This window comes from Molossus molossus, unplaced genomic scaffold (assembly GCF_014108415.1).
Source record: "Molossus molossus isolate mMolMol1 unplaced genomic scaffold, mMolMol1.p scaffold_m16_p_18, whole genome shotgun sequence".
Classification (NCBI taxonomy): Eukaryota; Metazoa; Chordata; class Mammalia; order Chiroptera; family Molossidae; genus Molossus; species Molossus molossus.
In genome coordinates, this window is record NW_023425353.1 from 11,379,064 (window position 1) to 11,405,550 (window position 26,487).

The 26,487-nt window shown below is 45.1% G+C and overlaps 1 protein-coding gene across 17 annotated transcripts in view; it reads left to right on the forward strand.

Annotated features, from left to right (window-relative positions):
- The window catches only part of CADPS (calcium dependent secretion activator), a 479,176-nt gene that overhangs the window by 397,544 nt on the left and 55,145 nt on the right, over positions 1-26,487 (forward strand). For 9 of the 17 annotated variants that reach the window (XM_036266617.1, XM_036266610.1, XM_036266613.1 and 6 more), the window contains 4 exons: positions 249-396; positions 7,615-7,629; positions 8,500-8,574; positions 9,453-9,536. In XM_036266617.1, coding sequence (XP_036122510.1) covers positions 249-396; positions 7,615-7,629; positions 8,500-8,574; positions 9,453-9,536 — 322 coding nt within the window. The remainder of the gene's footprint in view (positions 1-248; positions 397-7,614; positions 7,630-8,499; positions 8,575-9,452; positions 9,537-26,487) is intronic. The other 8 variants (XM_036266620.1, XM_036266611.1, XM_036266615.1 and 5 more) reach the window with 1 other exon arrangement.

Below are 26,487 nucleotides of genomic sequence, written 5' to 3' on the forward strand. Positions count from 1 at the left end.
AGACAGAAATGCGCCGAGCTACAGGTGTTCTGTGTGCTGCCGAGACAGAAGGGTGTTTGTGGCTGTCTCCCTGAATAGGCCTTCCTGAGTTGGGAAAGTCATTTTTAAAAAGAGCACATGTGAAGTCATTGTCGATTGAAACTGATTACAGCCTTCAATTTTTTTTTTCACTGACCTCTCAGAAAATGTCTCCTCCTCCTGCGGCCATCTGAATGCTGAATTGGTCTTTTCCTACTTTGTTTTAATAGAACCAGGATTGCATTTGAAGTTAAGCTGCAAAAAACCAGTCGATCAACAGATTTTCGAGTCCCACAGTCAATATGCACCATGTTTAATGTTATGGTTGATGCCAAAGCTCAATCAACAAAACTTTGCAGCATGGAAATGGGCCAAGAGGTAAAAAAAAAAAAAATACAGATCACCCCCCCACCCCCATCCCCGCTCCATTGATCATGTAGAAGAAAAGTTCACAACTTCCATCCATCTACTAGTCTGCTAGTTTCAGAAATATTCTCTAACATTTGTGGATTAAGCCACAGATGACTATTTGGTATCTGTTTGTTCAGTAAATGTCTCAGGCTTGTGCTAATGAGCATGCCAGTCACTTGGAAGTGATTCTTGGCTGGAGTTGGGGTGGCCATAAAGTTCCTTTAAGTCAAATGATGTTTGATGGTCTTATTTATTAGGCTGGTATCTCCAACAGATGTTTGCCAGAATGCAAGTCATTTTCACATTTGAAGTGCATTTTATCACTTTGAACATCTGGATAGCAGGAGAGCTCTCTTTTTCACATCAGGCATCTTCCAGGATATATAATGTTAGATCACCCTGCTACCCAGTCCCCAGCAGCAGGTTCTGAATTTTCAAGAAATCACAGATTTGAATTTTCGGGAGATTGAGTTGATTGTGAATCTTCCCTGACCGAAAGTTCCGTCCTTTGCTAAGTTTCCAGTTCCAAAGTGGCATTTAAAATGTAAAGGAGAAAGAAACAGCAACTTGGGCTTGATTAAAGACCATCGTGATCATTTTCTCTGATGGCCTTAAGCCAGCTAGATATTCATATACCAATTTAGAATTAATTCAGAAACATTTCTGGCAACTCTCATGTTGTTGCCAATTGGCATAAATTGCTCCTAAATCAGATCTTTCGATACCAGCCCTACATGCTCAGAATTTTTACTAAATTATATTTGCTCCTTATTCGCTATTTATTTTCTCTTTCAGCACCTTCCATTTTTAAATGTGGGTTGGTGGTATTCTTTTCCTGGCAAGATCATCTTTCCCCTTCTTTCCCCTCCAGATCAGCTTCCTCAGCCACTTTTGTGAGCCTCTGCCCCGACTGATTTTCTGGTCGGGGCCTTTCCCGGGGGGTCAGGTTCAGGCACTGGGGTCAAAAGCAAGGCGGCCTCTTTCCCGGCTCCATGTGCTGCAGGCAGATGATCGGAGCGGCGGCTTCTCAAACTTCAGTGTGCACCAGACTTATCCAGAGAGCTTCTCAAACCCAGGTGGTTGGGTCTCACCCCAAGAGTTTCCCAGAGGCCTGGGGTGTGGTCCACGAATCTGATTTCTGACAAACTCCCTGGTGCTACTGATGCCACTGGCCGCTCCGGAGACCACACTTTGAGGACCACTGGACTGGAGGTTCAGTGGCCAGCACTGAGCCGAGGCGCAGCGCACAGGCGTGGAGGGCAGCTCCTGGGGAAGGCCCAGGCCGGGGGCCTGCCCTGGCCGTGCCGCCCCTGGAGCTGGTCCAGTCGAGCAGCCGCTGCGGGCCTCGGTTTCTTCATCTGTAAAACGATAGCACTGTTCTAGTTTTATTCGTGCTGTTTTAGCTACAGAATCAATTCTTCAGACCTTACCAAAAAAGGCCAGCATGTGAGACAAATAAAATGTCTGGGTGAAGTGGGGGGCATCACCCACCCACACTCCTGGGTGACTCTGAACACTCTCTTAGGTTTCACAGAGCCCACTTTAAAAAACCTTTTTTGGATGATCTCTAAGAATCCTGGGTGATTTCCAGAATCCTGTCCCTCCTGAAATTTTCTCCCTCGGGAACTTAATTTTTTTTTTTTAATTTAGATATAATTCACATACAATAAAATTTACTCTTTTAAAGTATACAATTCAGTAGTTTTTGGTGTAGTCACAAAGTTGTGCCACCATCACCACAATCAATTGTAGGAAATTTTTATCATCCTAAAAAGGAACCCAGAGTCCAGCCTGTGGGGCTCCGGGGTTGAGCGTAGACCCAGGCACCAAGAGGTCCCCAGTTCGATCCCTGGTCTGGGCACATGCTCAGGTTGTGGGCCCGATCCCCCAGCGGGGGGCATGCAGGAGGTGGCCAATCGATGTTTTCTCTCATCGATGTTTCTCTCTCTCTCTCCCCCTCCCTTCTCTCTCTAAATTAAATAAAGAAAAGAAAAAAAGAAACCCAAAACCATTAGTATAGTTCCCCAACCCTGCCCTCCAACCCCAGGTAACAGCCACTCTACTTTCTATTTATAGAGACTTGCCTATTTGAGCATCTCATATAAATGGACTATGCTAATACGTGGCCTTTGTGATTTCTTTTACCTGCCATAACATTTTTAAGATTTATATATGTTGTTACATGTACCAGTACTTCATTCCTTTCTATAGCTAAATATTATTATTTTAGAGGGACCTACCATATTTTGCTTATCCATTCATCAGTTGATGGACATTTGAATTGTTCCCCCTTTTTGGCAGCCATGGGTAATGCTGCCCGGACAGTTGCGTGCAGGTTGCATGAGGCCCTACGCTCTCAGCTCTGCTGGCTTTGCAGCTCTGTGCACCTGGGAGTGAGACTGCTCAGCCATGTGGTCACTCTGCGCATAGCTTTCGGAGGAACTGACAAATTGTTTTCCACGGAGGCTGCCCCATTTTATATTCCCATCAGCAATGTAAGAGAAATCTTATTTCTCCACATCTTAGCCAATACTTCTTATTATCTGTATTTTTAAAATTATAACCATCCTAGTGGTTTCTCAGTGTGGTTTGACTTGCAGTGAGGTTGGTCATGTTTTCATGTGCTTATTGACCATTTGTATATTGTCTTTGAAGAAGGGTCTGTTCAGATTCTTTGCTCATTTTAAAAATTGGGTCATCCCTTTATTACTTGGTTGTAGTTCTTTCTATATTCTGGACACTAGATTAATATCATATATATATATATATATATATGATTTGCAACTATTTTCTCATATTGTGTAGGTGGTCTTTTTCACTTTTTTGGTAGTAATTCTTCAAAGCACAAAGTGTGCTTATGTTTTATTAACTCACCCATTGGAGTTTCCTGAGGCATCTGTTTCAACTGAGTTTCACAAGGGTACCTTATTCTAGGGTGGGGCAGAGTTCTCAGGCTAGGACCGGCCTCCCTTCCCCTGAGCAGCCTTTCCTGTCCCTCTTCAGATTGACATGGTTGTGGCCATGTTTAAAGGACTCCCACACACCGGGTCAGATGGCTAATTATTTCAAACAAACCAAGTCACTCTGATCTTAGCTTTTTTCTTTTTGAACTAGGGTTTGGGAAGAGGAGTTGTCAGGGGACAGGGACATTGTGGTCATAGACCCCAAATGAAAGTCTGATGAAATTTATGGGGCCATTTTCCAGGAAAAAATGCTTACATAATTTTACTCTACGGTTTCAGGGGAACTGTGGAGTTTGTTAGGCCAAACTGAAGACCCCAGATGGGAATATCTGATGAGAAATAACAAGTCCTCTGAGGGCCCTTGCTCTGTGGCATCACCTTGAAAACTTCAGTTGGAAGTCTCAGGCAAATGGTCTCTCATGAATGCTTGTCATTTTTTAAAATGGGGATATTCATCTCCAAAGTAAAACTGAGTAGTTAAAATGAGAGTGGCCAAGGGTGATGACCAAAAACATCCCAAAATTAGGAGAACAGATACATATCTGATTTTTTTTGTAGTTTTCATATTGTGCATATTTGATATTAAATTCATATTATAGATCTAGTTACCAATACCTGTTTCTACCTGGATTCCAATGCCATCAGTGTGTTTTAGACTAGATACTGGCCAGGTGATACAGTATTCTCCAATTTTAATATCACTTCCTGAATTTCATCACTGGGGTAAATTATCATCTGAAAACAGCTGTTGAAACATTTGTTAACCATACTTTTCCATCTTAAATATTTATTTTTTCATTAAAATTTGCAAAGCACCAATAGAGAGGAAGTTGTATATTAAATACTTTCTCACTTGGTCTAGTGTGTTTTCATTTCATTTCCAAGGTCAGATGGTCTTAACAGAAAGACAACATACACACAATCTGTTCCATGACAAGGCAAAATGTGCAGCACAGGAAGTCAAGTGGAATGATTTTCCATGACACGATTGTGAATTTGCCGCAACTTAACTCATTAGAAGTGAAAGTGAACTCCCCAAACTTTCCATGTCGTTGAAGATTAGGAGCTCCCTCCTGTCATCATGATCTAGGGCCCCAAACTATAATTTAGAAATGTTGTTGTTGTTGTTGTTATCAAGCCAATCCAAGAAGGCCAGCAGAAGGGACTAAAAAATATATAAATAAGAAAGATTCCTCTTTGTACCCAAATTGGATAGTTCATCTGACTGCAAAAAATTTTGTGACAAGATAATGAAGTTGGGCGGGGGGTGGTAATTAAACACTGTCCCAGTGGCATTTCTGCTCCTTCATGGAGCTTCACATCTGCAGGGAGCAATTCCTCTCCCAAGAAAGAGCAGGCCAGGGCAAAGTCAGCACTTACTATGGCTCCAGACACCAAGCTAATCCATAAGTCTTGGGAGACTCTGGTGAAACCAGTCCGTGTGTTTGGTAATTGCTTGTATAGGAGGATGCTACTTTGATAGACACTCCTTTGCTATGTGATAAGCAGAGTGGATATTACCCAGTCCTGCTATCTCTCCGAAGTAGGTTTCATTTCATTGAGATTATAATTGACCTACAAAAAAAGTATGTAGATTTTAGATGAGTTTGGAGAAATACACATATGTAACCACCATGCTAGTCATCAGTTGCCATATATCACTTCTAAGTTTTTTTTATTCCTCACCTGAGGATATTTTTCCATTTATCATCAGAAAGAGTAAGAGGGAGGGAAAGAGAAAGAGAGAGAGACAGAGAGAAACATTGATGTGATAGAGCCACAACGATTGGCTGCCTCCCACATGACCCAACCAGGGCTGGGGATGAACTGCAACCTGAGGTCCATGCCCTTGACCGGAACCAAAACAGCGACCCATTGGTCCGCGGGCCAACGCTCTAACCATGGAGCCAAACCGACCAGGGTACACTTCTAAGTTTTTAAACCATGTCTCCATGTATTGTTTCATGACTTTGTAATGATTTCTATATTCACAACAGGGATAATTCTAGCCCTGTTGAGATGAGGAAATAGACTAACGGAGATGACATTCTCAAGTTCCCTCTGAAAGTGAGAGGATTGAGCGTTGTCCCACGAACTGAGAGGCCCCAGTTGGATTCCCAGTCGGGGCACATGCCCAGGTTTTGGGCTGGATCCCAGTAGGGGGCGTGCAGGAGGCAGCCGATCCATGTTTCTCTTTACATCGATGTTTCTATCTCTCTCCCTCTTCCTCTCTCTCTAAAATATCAATGAAAACATATTTTTTTTAAAAAAAACACTTTTTTATAAGCAGAATAAAGGAAATGTGGGCAGGAGTGAAGATAAAATGTTCCTATAGAGGGAAATGGAGAGACAGCGGAGTGGACCTGGAGAGAGGTCGGGGCCAGATTTGGCCTGGGAAAATGGACAGGGTCCCCATAACCACCATGTCTCCGCAGACTTTTGTTTGGATTCCTTAGAGAATGAAAAGGCTTGAGGTTCCCCCACTTCTGAAGAGAAAGCTTGCTTGACTTTCAAGAGAGACAGTGTTCACTCCGCAGGACAGACCTTGCCTACATCGTTCTTGCAGGAGCAGAGAGAACACGCTCGCGGCTCTGTTTGCCAACCCAGCTAGGTCGTTTGAGAACATGTTTCTATTTTCAATGATGTTCTTTGCTTGTTTATAAGCCCCTCGTTTAATAGTTCATATTGTATTATTTTTGCCTACAACTAACTTTTCTGAGTTAGTTAAATCTCACAATTAATTTAATAAAGGTGAGTCCTTTATAACAATTCAAAGAAAACCTAGGCCGCCCTGGCCGGTTTGGCTCAGCAGGTACAGCGTCGGCCTGCGGACCAGGGAGGCCCGGGTTTGGCTCCCACTCAGGGCACGTACCTCGGTAGTCTTTCCCCGCCCCAGTTGGGGTCCTGTGGGTGGCAACCACTCGATGTGTCTCTCTCACATCGATGTTTCTCTCTCTCTCTTCCCCCCTCTCTCCCTTCTGCTCTATCTGAAGATAAATGCAAAAATGTCCTTGGGTAAGGATAAAAAAAAACAGAGAACCTAGGAGAAGGAGGCAGTTGTCACATGAGAAGGAAAGTGAGCCTCTGATTCTGGGTCTTTTCTCAAGACCTAAAAATGCTTTTGGAACTCTGTCAATATTCCTGAATTCCTTTGTTCTGACATCTTTCTGTGTTCCTAACACAGAATTCTGCAGATAGCTTTTGCATTTAGCTTCAGGTTTATGCCACTTCCTAGTAAATTCTTTCGTGAAGTTAACAACAGAGCCAACGTGGGTTCTGTTCACCAGGACTGATCACATGGGCCATTTGCTTTCTTATTTTTCTCTAATCAATTAAAAGAAAACTAAACTGAGATGACTGAGCCATAAGACCATCTCTGCCTACCCTCGTCTTCTACTTTATGAACTTGAACAAATAATATTGGAATTGCAGTTATAAGTGTTGATAAAATGTTTCCACATCTAGACCCTCACTAAATCTTCAAAATAGATCTATGATTCTGAAAGCAGGACTTCCAGGAAAGAACTTACCCTGTTTTTAAAAAAATAATAATAGCAATAGCTCTGGCCAGGTCATCCCGGCACTAAAAAGGTTACAGGTTCAATCCCCAGTCAGGGTGCATACAAGAGGCAACCAGTCGATGTTTTCTCTCTCTCTCTCTCTCTCTCTCTCTCTCTCTCTCTCTCTCTCCCTTTTTCTCTCTCTGGAATCAATAAGAACATATCTTGGGGTGAGGATAAATAAATAAAAATTATTAATAATAATCATAAAACAGACCTGCTAAATATCTTTATACAGGGTTCACCTCATTACCATTACAAAATCAGTAATTTGTACTGGCTTCTACCCTCCCACATTGGTCCTAGGTGGTAGTATTATCTGCTTTTTTACAGATGAAGAAACCAAACTATATTTTCTTAGGCAACATAACTAATCAATCTTGCACTGGAACTTTATCTAGATCTTCTAGTTACAAACAAAATTCTACTATGACTTTAAATGAATTAACCTAATTCATATCCCTTGACTCACATTCAATAATTCTGATTGCCAGTTATCAGAATATCAAACCACATTGATATGGCTTATTATTTTTGTATGTTTTCATAGCTTTTTGGATAATTTGTTTAATTTTTATTTTCTCATGTGTCCTGTAGTCCTAATTTTGATTCGCATTGTTCCTTTTTTTTTTCCTATTCCTAATTAATCATCCCTCTGAAAGTTTGCTAAAGAGTGGGTAAGTGCATTCTTCTTTCCAGATAGCAATGTTTTGCATTGTTATTTTTATGAAGGAAATATGGAGAATTCAAATGGATACTGAAATGATCTAATAAATGTCAAGGAGCTGGCATACAGTGTTTTCTGTTGAAATCGCTTTTTCTTTTCTCCTGGCATGTGCAGCAGATTTTTGTTTGTGTGGGGTTGTTTTTGCATTACTATTTAAATTGAATAACCGACAGCAGCAGTTAGAGCGATGGAAAAACTTCGGAGCAGTCTCATTAAGGCTCTGATCCTGGGTCTGCTCACCCATGAATGCAGAGAATGAGTGGCAGCCACCAGGGCTCAGAAAGAGACACTGCTGGGCACTGAGTCAACACCCTGAGATAGACGGGGCACTCTGAGCCATCAGTCCAAACAGACGAAGGTCTTGGAGCAGTTTTTGCAAAATCATTCACAGTGTATTGGTCAAATTCCCTTTGGAAGGATGCTACTCCCGAAGCCACATTCCCCAGCAGTTTTCCAAAGATAATTTTTCATCCCTGTATGAAGTTATTGTGGTAGCGTGCTTTGTAAGACCCAGATCAACACACGGCTAGGCTGCTAAGCCATCCGTGCAAGCTATTTGTAAATGTGTGTATTTTTCTGCACATATCAAAGCCATTGAAAGCTGTGGGTGAGGAGCAATGTGCCTGGTAATTTTTAAAGAGCTTCGGATCTCTCATCAAAGACCTGGAGTCAGAACCTTACAGCTGCTTCCGGGACGGTGGAAAGAAGCGGGGTCTGCAGACCAGGCTGTATTTATAAATTGCGTTGTCTGAAACTCACTGACAGATGCAATGCCGTCACCTCCCAAACATGCTAATATTTGTCTTTCTGTATTCTTTAGCATCAATACCATTCAAAAATAGACGAACTAATTGAAGAAACTGTTAAAGAAATGATAACACTCTTGGTTGCAAAGGTAACCTTCAGTTTCAGGTGAAATGTCTCATTGTGAACATTGCTTTGTTATGTCTGTATTCCCATTAAAATGTAACACGTTAAAAAGTTGAACTGGATACTTATATTTCTCAGGAAACAGGATTGTACGTCACCCAGCCTCAGCTCCGAATGATTTTTCTGATGGTTGCGAGCCGTGTGAAGATGAATCGATGAAGTGGCATATGTTAACTTAATAAGAATTTGTCCCCAAACGTTGCACTAGGTTATCTGGAAAATGTTTGTTTTGTTTTTCAGCATTGACAAAGTTAGATTTTTAAATACAGAAAGTTAAACGATAATAAGGAATTCTGCCATCATGAAAACCCCCTTTTCTCTAGTTTCGCATGCAGTGAGAGTCATAATAAAACATAAAAGTCAGATAAAGCTATTTCAGTCACCCTCATGAATTATAGAATTTTAACTAAGTAATGTTGAATGGGAAGACATTTATATTTGCCAGTGCTAAACTTCTGTTTCCCCCAAATTACTGATAAAATACAAATAAAAATAGATTGGATTAAATGTAGTGCTAATATGTAACGTAAAAACGGCTTTGCGCAGTTTTGGATTTTGAAAAGTGCATTTAATATTATCGCATGCTATATGCAACTCAATAATATTTTGTCACTTTGCACTTCTGTAACACTCTCTATTTGCAATCACATAATAATGAAGAGAAAGCCGGATAAGTCAAATATTCCCATGTAGAGGCAAAATCTCTTCCTTCCCCTGAGGCTGGAATCAAATAATAGAATGCAGACATGCAGAGGGCTCAGTGCGGTTGGGGAATGTTGCTCTTTAGGGTGAACAATTCTACTTTGAAATAATTTTTTTTTTCTTTTTTGCTGTCTTTACTAGTTCGTTACAATCTTGGAAGGAGTATTGGCAAAATTATCCAGATATGACGAAGGGACTTTGTTTTCTTCTTTTTTGTCATTTACCGTAAGTAAAGAGGTTTTTATTGTTGCTATTATTAAGGAAATATGGAATATTAAATGGATAAAATGAGCTAATGAATGGCAAGGAACTGACATGGGGAAGGGGTGCTGTTGTGGCATTTGGTCCCGTTTGCATGTGTATGTTAATTGCGGTAATCTATCAGTATATCCTAATAACGCGAGGAGCGTGAGCAGGGCATTTCATAGCAGCTGGCAACCCCAAACCATTTCTATTTCGCTTGTGAATATACGATATGTGTGCATGTATATGTATGCACACACACATATCTCCATGCGCTGGTATCCAAAGAGAATTGCCGGACTGAGCCTGCCTTAACTCTCTCAGGCAAAACATTTAACGTTTCTGAGCTACCGTTGCCTCATCTGTGAATTAATGTTAGAGGTTGCAAATGGAGACCTACAGGTCAGATAGAGCTTGTAAATGGGTTTTATTTGGTCCTCGCGGGGTGGGGCACACTTTTCTTAACGAGATTAGTTGCCACGCGGGAGACGTCAAAGAGAAGCCTGTGTTCTGGGGCTTCTTTGTGCAGTGTGGTCAGCGGCTTTGCCAAGGCCTGCCTGTGGGCACAGCAGCGGCCACTGGAGTCGAGTCACCATGGTCTGCACAGTCCAGACATGTGTTTCAGTTTCCTGAAGCCCCTCCAGGCTGTTCTGCTCATTCATAGACCCAGGGCTTGGGGGCACTTGAGGTTACAACCTCTGTTGCAGATGATCAAGTAGGTAGAAATTCTGAGAGGCTCTAATTCTGTGCCAGAATTGGGCCAGAGAAGTTAGGCTGTGGGCAGAAGCCAGCCTAGTTCTCTGTAGGTAAATGACTGTTCCCCGAGCCCCGAGACCCCTCCCTGTGCTAGGCGGGCGCTGCAGCCGCGTGCTTTCTTGCCGTTTCTGGTGCCGGGGTCTTGCTGGCTCTGAGCCCAGCTGTTTTCCTCTGAGAGTGGCAGGGAAAGGCAATTTGGGACCCCTGTCTTCGGGTCTTTACTCGATGAAGAACTTCCTAAAAGGGCATTGAATGCCAAGACAAAGCTCAGCACAGGGCAGGGGGTAACACATCATGGTCTTTGGAATCCACCAAAATCGGGTTCAAATCCCATTACCCATATTAACCAGCTGTGTGACCTTGAGTCGGTGTCTCATCCTCTCTGAGCCTCATCCTCTCTGAGTTTTGTTTTAGTTTTGGTTTTGGTGTTAGGGAGGTATGCTGTTGTATCACTTTGCTTTGCGTGTGTGTGTGTGTGTGTGTGTGACCTGCAGTCCAACTACCAGTGTTGTGTGGAAGTGGGGAGTAAATAATGTCTTCCATAATGGGCTTTTTGAGGCTAATAATGTAAGTGAACGAGCTCAGCATAGCCCTAGCACATAGTAGGCCCCAATAAATATAGCAGCTATTATTAATAAAATATCTAATATGTTTACTATATAGTGCAGACATACATATACACAAGTTCTTTCCAAACATGCCCTTCTTTGGTCTTTCCCAATCCCATACATTAGATTTCCTGGGAATTAAAGGAAATGTAGACAGAAAACATTTAAAACAGTTCTAGGTAGCATCCTCGTATCTTCATGCCCAACTTGTTTTGATATGCAGCTCTGACCTTCCCAGGTGTGAGGACTGAACTAACGTCCAGAAAGTGTGATGACCCCAGTCCCTGGATTTATTGGCAAAGGTGGGGTGGGAAGAGGATGGTGACAGAAGACATTTTATCCGGTTTCACTCTGTAGAACCACCCATAACGTATCACAGCTGAAAGAAAACCTATCCAACCCACTCCTTTGACAAAGAAAGAAACCAAGGCCCAGAGAGGGGGAGTGATTTGTCTAAGGTCACACAGCAATGGGCAGAGTGGGGACAGGAACCCAAGTCTTCTGCCAGCTTCTCCCCACCACTGAACAGCTTCCTGCAAAGAGTGGGATTCAGCTGGCACTTGCCTGGCACTAGAAGGCAGATGGGCAAATGAGTGGGGAAGATGTATGAAGAAGGATTCAGGGCACAAGAGTGGGAAATATTAAATAATCATTCATTCCTCGGTGAAGTCATGGAAATGGTGAAAAGAGGCAGAATTAAATGCAACAGTTCTAGAAAACGTTCCCCTGACACCCACAAAAGATGCCACTTGCTTTGAGTCTTCGTTTTGAGCAACTGTTGTACTGCACCAGGCTTGGGCCAGGAAAACTCCTCTGCAGTGTCCTGAGCAGAATCCATCCACCAATGGCCCTGCCCCAATTCCTGACTTAGTCCCGGTGGTCCGATGACAGCAGTGTCAAGGGCAGGGAACCAGGCAGGTTCTCGCGAAACAAAGGATACCTAGCAGAACTTATGCAGGAGTTTTCAAGCTGAAATTGTCATCCTCTCGTCTCCCTTTTCTGAGACATTTTGCAGCCACACAGCATGCCTAGTGAAGTCCTCGCCACTTCCCAACACCTCGGTGCCTGTTGCTGGGCCTGTAAGCTCCCTTCCTTGGTGACACTGCTCCCACACACTGGGCCACCCCCGGGCCCAAAGCACCCACTTATCATTTGCAGCCTATGATCTCATCTCCTGCTGGTGCTGGGAGGTGGCGGGGATATCGCCACACGTGGATTCTGAGCTCCTGCCCAAATTTGGAAGGGCGTCTGGAGGCTTCTCGCAGCCCAGCGGTGCGGGCTGCCCTGCAGGTGAGAGGGGCAAGCAGAGGCCACAGGTGCTGCGGGAGGGGCCTTGCCAGCGTCAAGAGAGAACCAGAAGTGAGTCCTGGGACCCAGGACAAAGGCGGAGAGATGGGGCTGACACCCTGGCCGGGTTCCCTTATCTGCGCTCCCGTTTCTGCTTCAATTCTTCAAGTATTACTGTGCACTTACCACGTCCCCACCTCAGCAGGGCTGCCAAGTATGAGCCATGTGCTCTGCCCCCCAGAAAGCTGACAAGTATCGACAAATATGCCACCCTTTCCCCCTCTTTCTCCCGCTGAGCGCCTCCTTTCCTGGGTGGGCTTGATTTCATGGTCCAAGCCAGACATTTTGGAAAACGTCTGCAGTGGCACAGAGCAGGCAGGAATATTTATTTCTCGTCTCCATCTGCATTGCTTCCTCTCTTGGAGAGGAGCTGGGGGGAGGAGGGAGGATGAGATGTGGCTTCTTCGTGCCAGCCCGAGGCGCCCAAGCGCACCCCGCCCCTCCTGCCTCCCCAGCCTCAGCAGCAGTAGCAGCCTGGGATTTATGGAGGCAGGCGCCTTTGGAACTTTGGAAAGATCAGCCCAGTTGGAAGTCGCAATTAGCAACTATCCGCCCATTTCCCCTGCCTGCAAGATGTGCTTTTGTGTGGGTTGCCTGCTTGCAAGAGTCCCTGTTGGTAGGTAACTTCACGCTGTGCTTTTAGGAGGCCAAGAAGGGGGACAAGTAGGTGCCCAGGTCCCTCTCCCCAAGTTAAAAATCCTTCCCTTGGTTCCCTGCAGGCGTTAACAGATGCTGTTCGGAGTCATTCGTTCATTCCTTCCTCCATTCACTGTGGATTCACCCACCCAGCGCGTACTTACCCAGCTCCTGTGTGTCGGGCACTGAGCTGGGGGCTAGGCACACGGTCTCTGTCCCTTTGGAGCTTACATTCAGGAGAGAAGAGAGACAATAAAAAACTAAAAAGAATTAGAGATACAGGAAGTGCTGACAGACCACAAACGGGAAAGAGGGAGAAAGGCGGAAGGCAGGGGTGGCGTTGCTTTGGCTGGGATGGTCTCCAAGCTGAGACTAAGTGGCCAGCCACGGGAAAGAGGTGGGGACCCTCTCCTGGACAGATCAGCTGCAGTGGCTGGGAGGCAGGAACAGAAGGACATTATTGCCACATATTCTGCAGGTAACAGAAACAGGATGTAGGGATTGAGAGGAAGTTGGAGGTGGGCCACGGTGGAAAAGCTGAGAACTGTGATGTCCTGAGGAGCTCGGCTGAGCCGAATGAGTCCTGAGAGTCAGTGGTGTGTATATAGTAAGGAGCCCAGAGCGGACCCTGGATGGCGTGACTCGGTGGTCAGAGCATCAGCTAGTGCACCGAAGGTCGTGAGTTAGATTCCTGGTTACGGGCACATACCTGGGTTGCTGGTTCCATCCCTGGCCCTGGTCGGGGTCAGGCAGGAGGCAACCAATCGATGTGTCTCTCTCACATCAATGTTTCTCTCTCTCTCTTTCTCTCTGTCCATTTCTCTTCATCTCTCTCACCTTCCTTCCCTTCCTTCCACCCTTTCTCTAAAAAAAAATCAGTGGAAAAAATATCCTCAGGTGAGGATTAACAATAAATGCCCAGAGTGGGGAGACCTGGGAGACCCAGCGCTGCCCCTCACCAGGGAGGTATGTGGCCTGGACACGAGGTCAAGGCCTGGCTTTTACTCCCCTTCAGTGTGCTATGACGCCAGTTGTGTGGGATGAAGTCCCAAGCCTAAAACAGCTCCTATTCTTTAAGCACTTGCTAAGTGCCTGGCACGGGGCTAAGTGCTTTAAATAGATTCTTCTTGGTGAATCCCCTGAACAATGCCGTTCCAGAACACCCTTCCACAGATGATGAAACCGGCTCAGAGAGGCAAAGCCCTCCAGCTCCACCAGCGTCCACCCTTCCTCCCAACTGGAGCATCCGGGACGGGAGAAGATGTGGGAGACGCCCACCTCCCCCCTGGCACCAAACAGTTACATCGACTCCTCTGAAGCTCCCTGGAGTTCACCCAAGATCCCCCGCCCACCAAATCCTTTTGAGATACTCACAATACAACATGGAAGCCCCTCCGGACAGGGCAAGAAAGTCCATTTTAGGTTTCTCAGGGACTCAAACCCCATTATATGTCCAATCTGCTAGACCTCAACTTACTCACATTCAGGCTTTTTTCCTTTTGCCAACATTTTGTTTTGCCACTTAGAAATGAACAAAAAATAGGCAGGCTTCTTCTTGCTAGAACCCACGACAAGGGCCGGTGTTGGCATAGATCCACCGGCTGCGTGGGCCACTTTTGTGCAGACCTCTTGATGACACGCAGCAGAACAAGACTGCCACCCCGGTCAAAAGCCAGACTGGATCAAGAAAATTCACTTTTGTCTACAGAACAGTTTGGTCATATTTTAGAGTGGGGTGAGTTCAGGTTGTAGAGTGGGGCGAGTTCAGGTTGTAGAGTGGGGAGAGTTCAGGTTGTAGAGTGGGGAGAGTTCAGGTTGTAGAGGGGGATGAGTTCAGGTTGTAGAGGGGGATGAGTTCAGGTTGTAGAGTGGGGTGAGTTCAAGTTGTAGAGTGGGATGAGTTCAGGTTGTAGAGTGGGGAGAGTTCAGGTTGTAGAGGGGGATGAGTTCAGGTTGTAGAGGGGGATGAGTTCAGGTTGTAGAGTGGGGAGAGTTCAGGTTGTAGAGTAGGGAGAGTTCAGGTTGTAGAGGGGGGCGCGTTCAGGTTGTAGAGGGGGGCGAGTTCAGGTTGTAGAGTGGGGTGAGTTCAGGTTGTAGAGTGGGTTGAGTTCAGGTTGCAGAATGGGGAGAGTTCAGGTTGTAGAGGGGGATGAGTTCAGGTTGTAGAGTGGGGTGAGTTCAGGTTGTAGAGGGGGGCGAGTTCAGGTTGTAGAGGGGGGTGAGTTCAGGTTGTAGAGGGGGGTGAGTTCAGGTTGTAGAGTGGGGCGAGTTCAGGTTGTAGAGGGGGGCGAGTTCAGGTTGTAGAGGGGGGTGAGTTCAGGTTGTAGAGGGGGGTGAGTTCAGGTTGTAGAGGGGGGCGAGTTCAGGTTGTAGAGTGGGGCGAGTTCAGGTTGTAGAGTGGGGTGAGTTCAGGTTGTAGAGGGGGGTGAGTTCAGGTTGTAGAGGGGGGTGAGTTCAGGTTGTAGAGGGGGGTGAGTGTTTACAGTAATTGCTGATAGTTTCTCGGAGGGCATTCCATGTTGCTTTGGCTTCAGGGAATGCCCAGCATGATAGAGATGGTTCCTTACAGTGTGGGCTGGTGATGGTGGTGCAGACGGGTCTGGGCCGCCCTCACAGGGCAGCATCATCCAGTGATCAGGTGCTGAATTTACGAGATTCAAATTAGTTGGTCTACAGCTCAGAGTGGAATTGCCAACCGTGGTAGAAATAGCTGACCTTTATTGAACACATAATATGTGACTTACTTTCTCATCTGATCCCCAGAGTCACCCTATGCAATAGATACAATTATTATCCCCATTTTACAGATGAGGGAAGTTGAGTAAGGTGTCCAAAGTCACATGGCTACCAAGACTCCACCTTAGATTTACTCCTTTATTATCACCAGACTATTATTCACGTAGAAGCAGAGATACCCATCCGTGAAGTCAATTAGTGACTCTTCCAGGAACTATAACGATAACTGATATCATTCCTAAGGGAAAGAGTCATCATTTTTCGCATCTTACCAGAAAAAAATATTTTATAAATAATTTACCCACCAGCCAATCAGTTTTGCAAAAACAACTGAAGGAATAAACATTCAAAATTCCCGTTTCCTTTGTGCTTTCTAGATCATCTTTAGTTTCATGTTAATTCTTCATTCAACACATGTTTATTGAGTATCTGTTTTGTGCTAGGCACTGGGGGCTTAACAATGGAAGGGGGGACAATGCCCCTTGTACATTTCCACCAGGGAACCTGCTCTCAACAAGTAGTTACGAGCGTGGCGATAATTAAAGCAGCAGCGGATACAATGGGACCGTATCTGAAAGGGACCCCTCTCATCTGGGGAGCCATGAAGGAAATGACTTTAGAGCTGAAGTCTGAGAGATAAGTAAACATTTACCTGGCAAAGAAGAGAACAAAGAGGATTCCGAGGCACAAGCACTTCGAGGAAAAAGGGAAGTTGCAGTACGTTCTGAGAACTGGAAGTCCATCGTTAGGTGGGGAAAGGTCAGATCAAAATGAAGACAGTGACAGGGATGGAGTTCAAGGGCTAGTCAGGAGACTGGTCATGACGGCCCTTGCCCAAGGTGAACGTAAGGGTTTATACGGGGCCACTGTCAGAACTGACGCAGCTGGAGACGTTGAGAGAGGTCACAGAGGGACCGGCCACCTGCTGTCAGTCAGTGTTGGGTCTGTGGTCTTCTGATTTTGAAGCCTTGAGCCACCACTGGAAGGCAAGGCTTATTTTGTCTTTTGTTCATGTGGACCAACAAAAACCGTGCCCTGCAACGTTCCAGAACGATCAAGCACAGATCCTGCCAACTTCTTCCATCAGCCGCTCCCCAGTGTTCCAGAACTTGACAGCCTCTTTGGGGTCTGTGACAGGTCATTTTGTCACCTAGTAGGACATCATCCTCATTTTCCAAGTCAAGCCTTAAAAACACAGTTGACAATAAACACACCTGCTGTCCGAAGCAGCCCTTCAGCAGCTCTTCAAGAGAAAAAAAAAAAAAAATAGCATCCAAAGTTAACCGTTTCCCTTAATATTCTTTGGTAAACAGATAATTACCATTCAAAGTGAACATAAGACAGACACAGTGTTTTCTTCAGACTGTGAGGTGCGAGCAACCAGGTCACAGAAATGTCAGCTATGAAATGAATACCCAGGGAACACGTATGTGGCTCCAAATCGAAATAATTGTTCTGAAATGAGAAGTTAGAGATTCTGGCCTGACCTCGGAGCCCCGTGCGGCGAGAAGTTTCTCACCGCAAGTCCGAGGGAGAGAGGTGATTGCGAAGCCCAGACGAGCGGAAATGTGGGCAAGCGGTGGACCCTTTGTGAGCCTCGGTTTCTTCATCTGCAGAGTGGGAATGCTGATGCTACTTCGGAAAGCTGACGGCCGTTCCAACTACAGTGAGCAGCCTTGCATGGTACCTGGCTGTTGTGGGCGCTTCACAAATAGTCATTTCAACCTTACCTTCAACTTAACCGCTAAGAAGGTTTAAATAACCCTGGTGCTTTTAACCAACAATGTTCTCACCTGTTCAGTCCTTAATATCGCAGTCATTTCTCCTAAGCAACCCAAATTATTATTCATAATAGACCAACCAGAACTCTCTTATAACTTCTATTTCAGCACATTCTTACATTCAAAACTTTGATTTATCAAAGATATCTTCCATTGAGGTGAATGTGTTTTTAGCATTTAGTGTTTTATTTTAATTCTTCAAGAACTTTTCAGACATACATGGCCTCCAGTTTACCTCTCTATTAATCAAAAGATTATCAAAGGTATCTTCCATTGAGGTGAATGTGTTTTTAGCATTTAGTGTTTTATTTTAATTCTTCAAGAACTTTTCAGTCATACATGGCCTCCAGTTTACCTCTCTATTAATCAAAAGATTTGCTTCGCCAGAATTGAATAGCTCATTCTCCAAGCATTTTTTGAGTTGAATTGAATTTATCTCTAAGTACTTGTTTATTCAGTTCTGCCCCTTATTAGAGTATAATTTTGGACAGATTAATTGGCCCCTGAACTCAGTTTACTGACCTATAAAATGGGAATAATTTTATTCCCATTGTGTGGTATTAGAGTTAAGTGAGAAAATGTTATATACCTAAAATAGGGTCAGCATTCAATCTTTTTTAGACATTGCTATTGTGGTTATGACTGTGGTTATGTCACCAAGTACTGAGCATAAGAATCAGGTACTCAGTCAGCACCATGTTTTAAATGACTCCTAGATGTACATTATTGGTCTAGACTTGTAGATGTGGAAAGATCTCACAAAAGAAACGAGGCCTTATCGGTGTTATCTGGAAGTGAGCATCCACAGTGCATCCAGCAGAAGTGACTGGAGACTTTGCAGTTCAGTGTCTTCAGTGATGTTCTGGTGTCTGCTCACTTCCCACCCACTGCTGAGATGCAATTCTCCCCAGCTCTTCCCGTCTCCCCATCAGTGATGTCATGTCGGTAGCTTGAAATGGACCACAGCATCACTGAAACAGGCAAAAGCTGCCAGTCAGGGAGGCCGTTTCTTCCCCCTCTTTTTCTCCTCTCGTTTCCTTCTCCTGAACCTTCTTATTAGTATATCACTGAGTGTTTTCCAAGCATAGGATATGTACCACGTGGTACCTGTAAAGATGTCAGATGCTACAAAAATTCAGCATCAAATAACTCCAATCATAGTGTTGGAGGGTTATTCCTTTTATAATTTTATTTTCATTCTTATCCCTATATTTAAAAGAAAGTTTCCATTGAGTGCTTATCTGTCTCTCACACTTCTCTAAAATGTCAACTCTTCATGTGCAAGACAGAGAGAGAGAGATAGAGAGAGAGAGTGAGCAGGCCTCAGGCTTGGCACCCTTAGCAGGCAACCTTGTCTACCTAGAATGTAATAACTTTATTTCACTTATACTGCATTTGTTTTCACCTTCTCTTATTGAGAGTGATATCAATTTCCATTTATGGTAGCAATATGAAGTTTCCTTTTATAATTGTTTTAAAATCGAGTCAAGTTAAAGAAGCATAGTAGGTAACCAGGTGAGTATAGTATAGGTGGCATGCGGGCAACAGCGAAACTCAGAAGGCGGACTGATGCCTGGCCCTGGGAAGCTGTACAGTCTAACCACCCATCCCGCGGCTGTGTAAACTGAGACCGGGAACACAAAGGGCTTGAACAGCCAGCTCAGTCACAGAGCCCAGACCTGCTAGTCCATCCACTTGTTTGTTTTCCTCACTCTGTCTGAGATGGGGTGGAAATAAGAAATAAAAACACTCCGCTGTGTAGATTATCTAGGCTGACAATAAAGGACAAGTTGTCGCTGGCAGAGGGATGAAACCATCTATACCTCCAGCGCAGACTGAGGCCGCCGAGGGGAGAAGGGTAGGACTTCAGGTGACAGGTGATCCCTGGTGCAGAAACTTGACTGTTCGGTAATGATGACACGGCCCTCGTTTGCCCAGCACCAAGGCCACGCAGAGCCAGGGACACAGTCAGACGTGGCCCTCGCCCTTGAGCTCGCATTCTGCGGGGTTCCTTGGTGTTGAGAGGTGTCAAAGGCAGAGCAAAACCCAAAAGTGCCAGAGGTGGGCAGAGGCCCCCACTTATAATCAAATAAAAAATAAGCCTTCATGCCTGCTTAGAGATTGTACAAAATTGAAACTTCTCCATCTGTACATCCGAGTTTCTTCTAAAATGAGTGTTGACCACGTAGACAAGGAAAAACGCAGTGTAGTCCTTAGGAGGGCAACCCCTGAAGCCCAGCAGACCCGTGCTTCCTGGTCAGCTCCGTGATGCACCAGCTGTGAGTCCTTTAGGAAGTCGCTGCACCTCTCTGAGCCTGTTCCCTCATCTGTGAACGATGCTCATCATCGTGCCCACCGTAGCGAGGGTTAATTACTTGCAGATTGCTTAGCCTCGATCCAGGCAAATAGCGAGCTGCAGCCTTTGAGTCTCCGCAGCATTCAAAGGGCGGGCTGAAGGAGCCCGCGAGCCTTGCAGAAACCCTTTCTGGGAATGAAGGGTTGGGACAGAAGTGAGGGAAGCTGGAAGGAAAAACTTCAATCGGGCATCTGTTCGGAAGCCCCCAGGGAAAGAGAGATGAGAACATACACTTCCTGGACCCAGTCTCGGAACACAGTACCAGAGCCACAGGAGACGTGAACAGTTCTCCGCACTAATGAGGCTGCGGCTCCTAATCGGCGCATGGAACAGAATGCTTTTGTCTAATAGAGATCATTTCCCTGCCTCGCCCAACTCCCCAGCGGTGCCAGCCGCTCTTCGCGTAATGAAAGGTAGGGACGTTGAGTAGTGTGGTGGGAAGGGCTGTAGGAGGCATTATTACCCTCATTACTATGATAATAGTTTAATCACAATCAATATTTATGAACATGCACAGAAGCCGTGCAATCAGCCAGCAGTGCTGCAAATCTGGGTGTTCGTGTTCTTGCCTGAGGACGCGGCCCAGGAAAGCCTGGGCTCTCTCCCACCTTCCCCGGCCCGGCAGCGGTCCACAGCGGCCACCGCGGAATACCCGTGATGCTTACATCAACAGCATACATGAGGTCTTGCTTGGCATCATAAGAGTGTATCATCATAACTCTAAAACTTCTTGCTTTCCAAAATCTTTCCACAGTCATCATCTGGATTTTATCTCAGACTCTGGTAAACTATCTTGTGAAGAGGGTAGGGCAGCGTAGGGGGCAGCATAATGCAGCAGCAGGCACCTTGATGTCAGACCCACAGTGGGGTCAAGTTCTAGCTCCTCCACTTCTTGGCTGCGTTCCCTGGAGAAAACACCTCACCTCTCTGAGCCACCGTTGCTCCACTTGTAAAATGAGATGACAAGTTCTTATAAGAATTGAATAAGAGTGTAAATCGGGCATTCAATCGTTGGTAAACACATCTATATTTTTAGATGTGAGTATGTCAGTATTAAGTACTCCTGTGTTGTCTATGAGGAAGCTAACAATTGCTTTTCCCAAAGTCACATGGACAGTAGTTGAGAGTAGGCGTGAGAGTCCAGACTCGGGGTCCAATATTCTCTTTCTATTTGAAATTTTTTAACGCTCATTCCATTTAACACTGGCAACTAAGAGAAACCTTATTCTAAAACATTCCAATGCTTAACTCTTATCTTGCAAATACAAATCACATTTGAAAGCCAGCGATGGTGCTTCTGAGTCATGACCACCTGATGAGCTACCCATAAAAAACGTCTGGTGTCACAATTGCTCTGGCCCTTCTGCAAAGGAAAATGAGGGGAGCTGAGCACCTACACAGCATTTCCAGGGGCAAGGTGGGCGCTGGCTTCCCAGCTGGTCTTCCACACTGAGGACGGTGCCGCCCCTCCAGCAACAGAGCTCTGAGAATTCACCCCACTGTCCGGGATTCCAGATATACTTCAAGGGCTGTGTTTTCTCCAGTCCTCAGAACATGCTGGAAGGGGCTGTCTCTGACTGTCACATGGCCCCAAGCAGGAGCCACTGAGGTTTGCTCAACTGCTCACCGCACACACAGTCCCAGTACATCCACCCACCGGCACATTCTGTCTCCCCAAGCAGTCGGTCCCTCAGTTGGCACTTACCATGTATTCTTCCTCCCGAGACGCACTTGGAGCATCCAGATTATGCATTGAGGGAGGTATTTGTTAGGTTTCAGTTGTGCCTTTGCAGAGGACATCTCAGAATCCTGATTTCGGCCAAGCGGAAACCTTGAAGAAGTTACCCTGCCGGAGATGCCTTCTTCTTGCAAATGTCTTTCTCCAATGGAATGTTAAAAATGCTATCGTTTGTTTTGTTCCTTTTTCAATACATTTTTATGAAAGAAATATACAGACAAACATGGTTAAAAATGAAATAGTACAGAAACATTTGTAATAATAATTTTTAAAAAGCAACAGTCCTCTGTTCTACCCCTCTCCTCCCTTAATTCCTTACCCCGGAAGGGACCTTTGAAACTATTTTGTGTTATCTTCATAGCTCTAAGTATTATTCTTATATTGATCGAATCTACTGTAATAGAGTTTAGCCCACTCACCATCTTCCTCTTCTCCTCCTCCTGTTACAGTGCGTAGCGTTCTTGTTCTTCTTGGCACCTGTAGAACTTGAAATAGGACCCGTCCACCTTTAGTTTTTATCTCATCCACGAGTTGAGGCTATGAATGCCTGCAGCCTTTTCCTTCCCCTGCTTCCTCCTCCAGCTGTTCTCTTGTTCTAAAATGGGAATTGAATGAGAATCTCTTCATTCCTATCATTACAAATGTAATCATGTAGCCTGGCCAGTGTGGCTCAGTGGTTGAGCGTTGATCCATGTCCCAAGAGGTCACTGGTTCGATTCCGTCAGGGCACATGCCCAGGTTGTGGGCCAAATCCCCAGTGGGGGGCGTGCAGGAGGCAGCCAATCGATGTTCTCTCTCATCAGTGTTTCTATCTTTTTCCCTCTCTCCCTTCCTCTTTCTCTAAAATCAATAAAGAAATAAATGTAATCATGTAAATTTATGAGTGTGTCTTGGGTCTAGACCAGCACAGTCCAATAGAACTTTCTGCAATGATAGTAATATTCTATACCTCAGCTGTGCAATGCAGTAACCACTAGCTACACATGGCTCATGAGTATTTGAAACGTGACTAGTACCACTAAAGAGTTAAATTTTTCATGGTAGTTTGTTTAAATTCATAAATTTAAATGGCCACATGTAGCCCTCGGATCGGGCAGGGCCAGATCAAATTATCAAACCTGATTACCTAGAACAGCCTAAATTTCCAGTGGAAGCAATAGTAACCTCCAACACATAGTCCTTACTGTGCCCTGGAAACTCTTCTAGGAACTCATTTCACAACTCCACAACCTTGTGGGGAGCACTATTACCCCACTTTGCAGACGAGGGAAGTGAGGCAAGGAAGAGTTAAGTAGCTTGTCTAGAGCAGGAATTTGGCTCCTGTGATCCCCCGCCAGAGTCCGTGCTCTAAACCACTTTCCTCACTGCCTCCAGATCCCATTAAAATTCCCTTTTTAGGAACATCCTTTTTAGATACTATTTCCAGGCTTCTGATCAATGACGTGGTCACAGCTTCTTCCACGTTATTGGTCCGAGCGGTGCTTGTGCCTTTAGCTGTAAACCCCGCCCATTCCATTCTGCCAGGAAACGAGAACATACAACTGGAGGCTGAGGGGCATATGGGCAGATCAGCAGAGGGGCCTGAGCCCAGTCGCAGGAGGTTGTTCCTTTGGGCAGGTGATGCCAACAAGAGCAGCAGAGCGGCGAGACGCGCGGAGGGTTTGCCACGTCTCCATTACGCCCCTTTGTGCGTATCCTCTTCATTAGTTTTTACAACGGCCTAAAGAGGTACAGATGAGGAGGCGAGAACTAACGGGTGCTGGGAATATGAAATGAGGTGGTTCGTGAGAAACACCAAAAACAGTGCCTGGCACAGAGCGAGCACTCGGCACATGCTGCCTATTGTGATCCTTTCATGTCTTTGCCAAGTCTACCCGCTGGGCCACGCGCGTTGTCTGGTACCTGTGTGCATGGTCTTTATTTATCTCTAATGTTTTTTCCTTTCCCGTTACTACAGTTTTCCCCAGAGCCTCATTTCCGGAGCTCTTATTATTACTAAAATAGTGGTAGCCTTTTGTTTTACTGCTAAAGTCTGTATATCCTTTCCAAGGTGTGGGAAGTGTTTCCTACTGCACATTCCAACTCGAACCTGCCTCGGGTACCAGCTGGCAGTCACAGACATTTTATTGTTTTAATTCCGGAAGCAATCCAAGAAAACAATCAGCCTGGCACCCTATTGTAGATAAAGACATGAGGCCGACAGATTAGACGAGTGGCCGAGGTCAGTCAACCAGTGAATTAGGATCAGAAATTTACATTTTGTGATTCTTCCCACACCTCACATCTCCCACTTACGTCATGTTCTAGTCCAGAAATCAGAAAAATTCTTCTGGGGCGGACCACACAAGAATACTTTGACTGCACTAGCCACAGAGTCCCTCTTACAGACTCAGCCTCTGCCCTCGTAGCCTGAGAGCAAGTACACACACGCCGTAAGCGAATCAGTGTGGCTGTGTTCTAATAAAGCTTTATGGACACTGAAATGTCAATATTTTATAATTTTCACATGTCAGGAAATAAGTCTTCTTCTTTTGGTTTTCTTTCAACCATTTAAAAAATGTGAAAACCGCCCTAGCCGGTTTGGCTCAGTGGTTGGAGCGTTGACCTGCAGACCAGAGAGTCCCAGGTTCGGTTCCCTCTAGGGGCACGTACCACAAAAAAATATCATTGATGTTTCTATCTCTCTCTTCCTCTCTCTCTCAAATCAATAAAGAAAAAATATTTTTTAAAGAAATGTGAAAACCATTCTTAGCTTGTGGGCCACACAGAAACAGCAGGCTAGACCCTGCTCTAATCTAGGACCGGTAGATGGGAACACCCTTGGTGGTCAACGCCAGGGCACCACAGGTGAATTAAACACTAGTGATAATACTAGTGGATGCTTCTCCAGCTTCTACAGTGTACCAGGCATTGTGGTGAGCTCTTGATATGATGGCAACCTGTACAGCCTCACAAAAACCCTCTGAAGACGATACCGTTGTTATCCTCTGTTTGAAGATGAGATTATAGAAGCCATGGGAGGTTAAATAACACTTCCCAAGCTCATTCAGTGAATAAGTGATGGCACATGATGAAAACCAAGGTCCAGCTGACCCAAGCCCTTGCATGCCCCACAAAGCAGGCTCCCCTTCTCCCAGATCCCAGATGGTTGGTAGGTAAGAAGTGGATTTAGAACGACACACCAGCCCTGGCCAGTTTGGCTCAGGGGTTAGAGCGTTGACCCATGGACCAGAGAGACCTGGGTTCGGTTCCTTCGAAGGGCACGTACCTCGGTTGCAGTTTGTCCCCAGTCCCAGTTGGGGTCATGTGGGTGGCAACCAGCTGATGTCTCTCTCTCTCTCTCTCTTCCTCCCTCTCTCCTTCCCGCTCTATCTGAAAATAAATGCAAAAATGTCCTCGGGTGAGGATTAAAAAAAAAAATAGAATAACACATCATTTTCAGAATATCAACAACTTAATGTAGTGAAAGGACTCTACACTTTCTAACCAGACCTGGGCTTTTATTCCAACTTCACCACTTAATGGCTCACTTCTCGAGAGTTGCTTAACCCCTCCGAGCCTCAACATCCTTATCTGTGAAGCAGGGATGGTGAAATGAGTCTTCTAATGTTCTACAGTGATGATTGAGCTACATAAGGTGTCTAACACAGTACCCCACATGTATGTGCCCAATAAATATCATTAAGGATCAGGTGAAAATCAGTTTGCTCCTTAATGGGTTTTTCCTATTTTAAATTTATTTATTGGTGACAGCATTATAGATGCCCCCCCTTACCCCCATTGGCCCTCCTCCACCCAGCCCCAATCCTACACCAGGCCTTCCCCACACTATTGTCTGTGCCCATGAATTATGCATATATGCATATACATTTTTTTTTCCTCACCCGAGGACATTTTTCCATTTTTTGTTGAGATAGAGTGGGAGGGAGAGAGAGGGAGAGAGAGAGAGAAACATTGACTTGAAAGGGACACATCGAGTGGCTGCCACTCACACGACCCAACCAGGGCCAGGGACAAACTGCAACCGAGGTACGTGCCCTTAGCGGGAACCAAACCCAGGTCTCTCTGGACCGCAGGCCGATGCTCTAACCGCTGAGCCAAACCGGCCAAGGCTATGCATATACTTTTTCTGGTTAATCTTTTTCCGTGCCCTCCACCCCTTCCCCACTGAGATCTGTCAGTCTGTTCCATGTTTCCGTGTCTCTGGACCTATTTTCTTTATCAGTTTATTCCGTATATAAATGAGATCATATGATACTTGTCTTTCTCTAACTGACTTATTTCTTTTAGCATAATAACCTCCAGGTCCATCCATGCTATCACAAAGGGTAAGACCCTCTTTTTTATAGCTGCATAATATTCCATTGTATAAATGTACCACAGATTTTTTACCCACTCATCTACTGATGGGCACTTAGGCTATTTCCAGATCTTAGCCATTATAATAATGCTGCTATGAACATAGGAGTGCACATATTCTTTCTGATTAGTGTTTCAGGATTCTTAGGATATATTCCCAGAAGTAAGATCTCTGGGTCAAATGGCAGTTCCATTTTTAATTTTTTGAGGAACTCCATACTGTTTTACACAGTGGCTGCACCAGTCTGCATTCCCACCAGCAGAGCACAAGGGTTCCCTTTTCTCCACATCCTCGCCAGTATTTGTTGTTGATTTATTGATGGTAGGCATTGTGGCAGGTGTGAGGTGATACCTACTCATTCATGTTCTTATAGCCAGGAGACTCAGGAATGACCAGCCCTATCCTGGACCATCAGTGACCTCCCCACAGGGTCCTCCAGGATAAGGTTAGAGAAATATGAGATAAAGTAACACTTCTTCAATGTCTTGGTCATCTATTGTTGCATAACACACTATGGCAAAATTAGTGACTTTATCAGATTCTTTTGCTCTCAGTTTTGGAGGTTAGGGATTTAGGAAGAGCTTCCCTCACAAGGCTTTGGTTCCATGTAGCGTT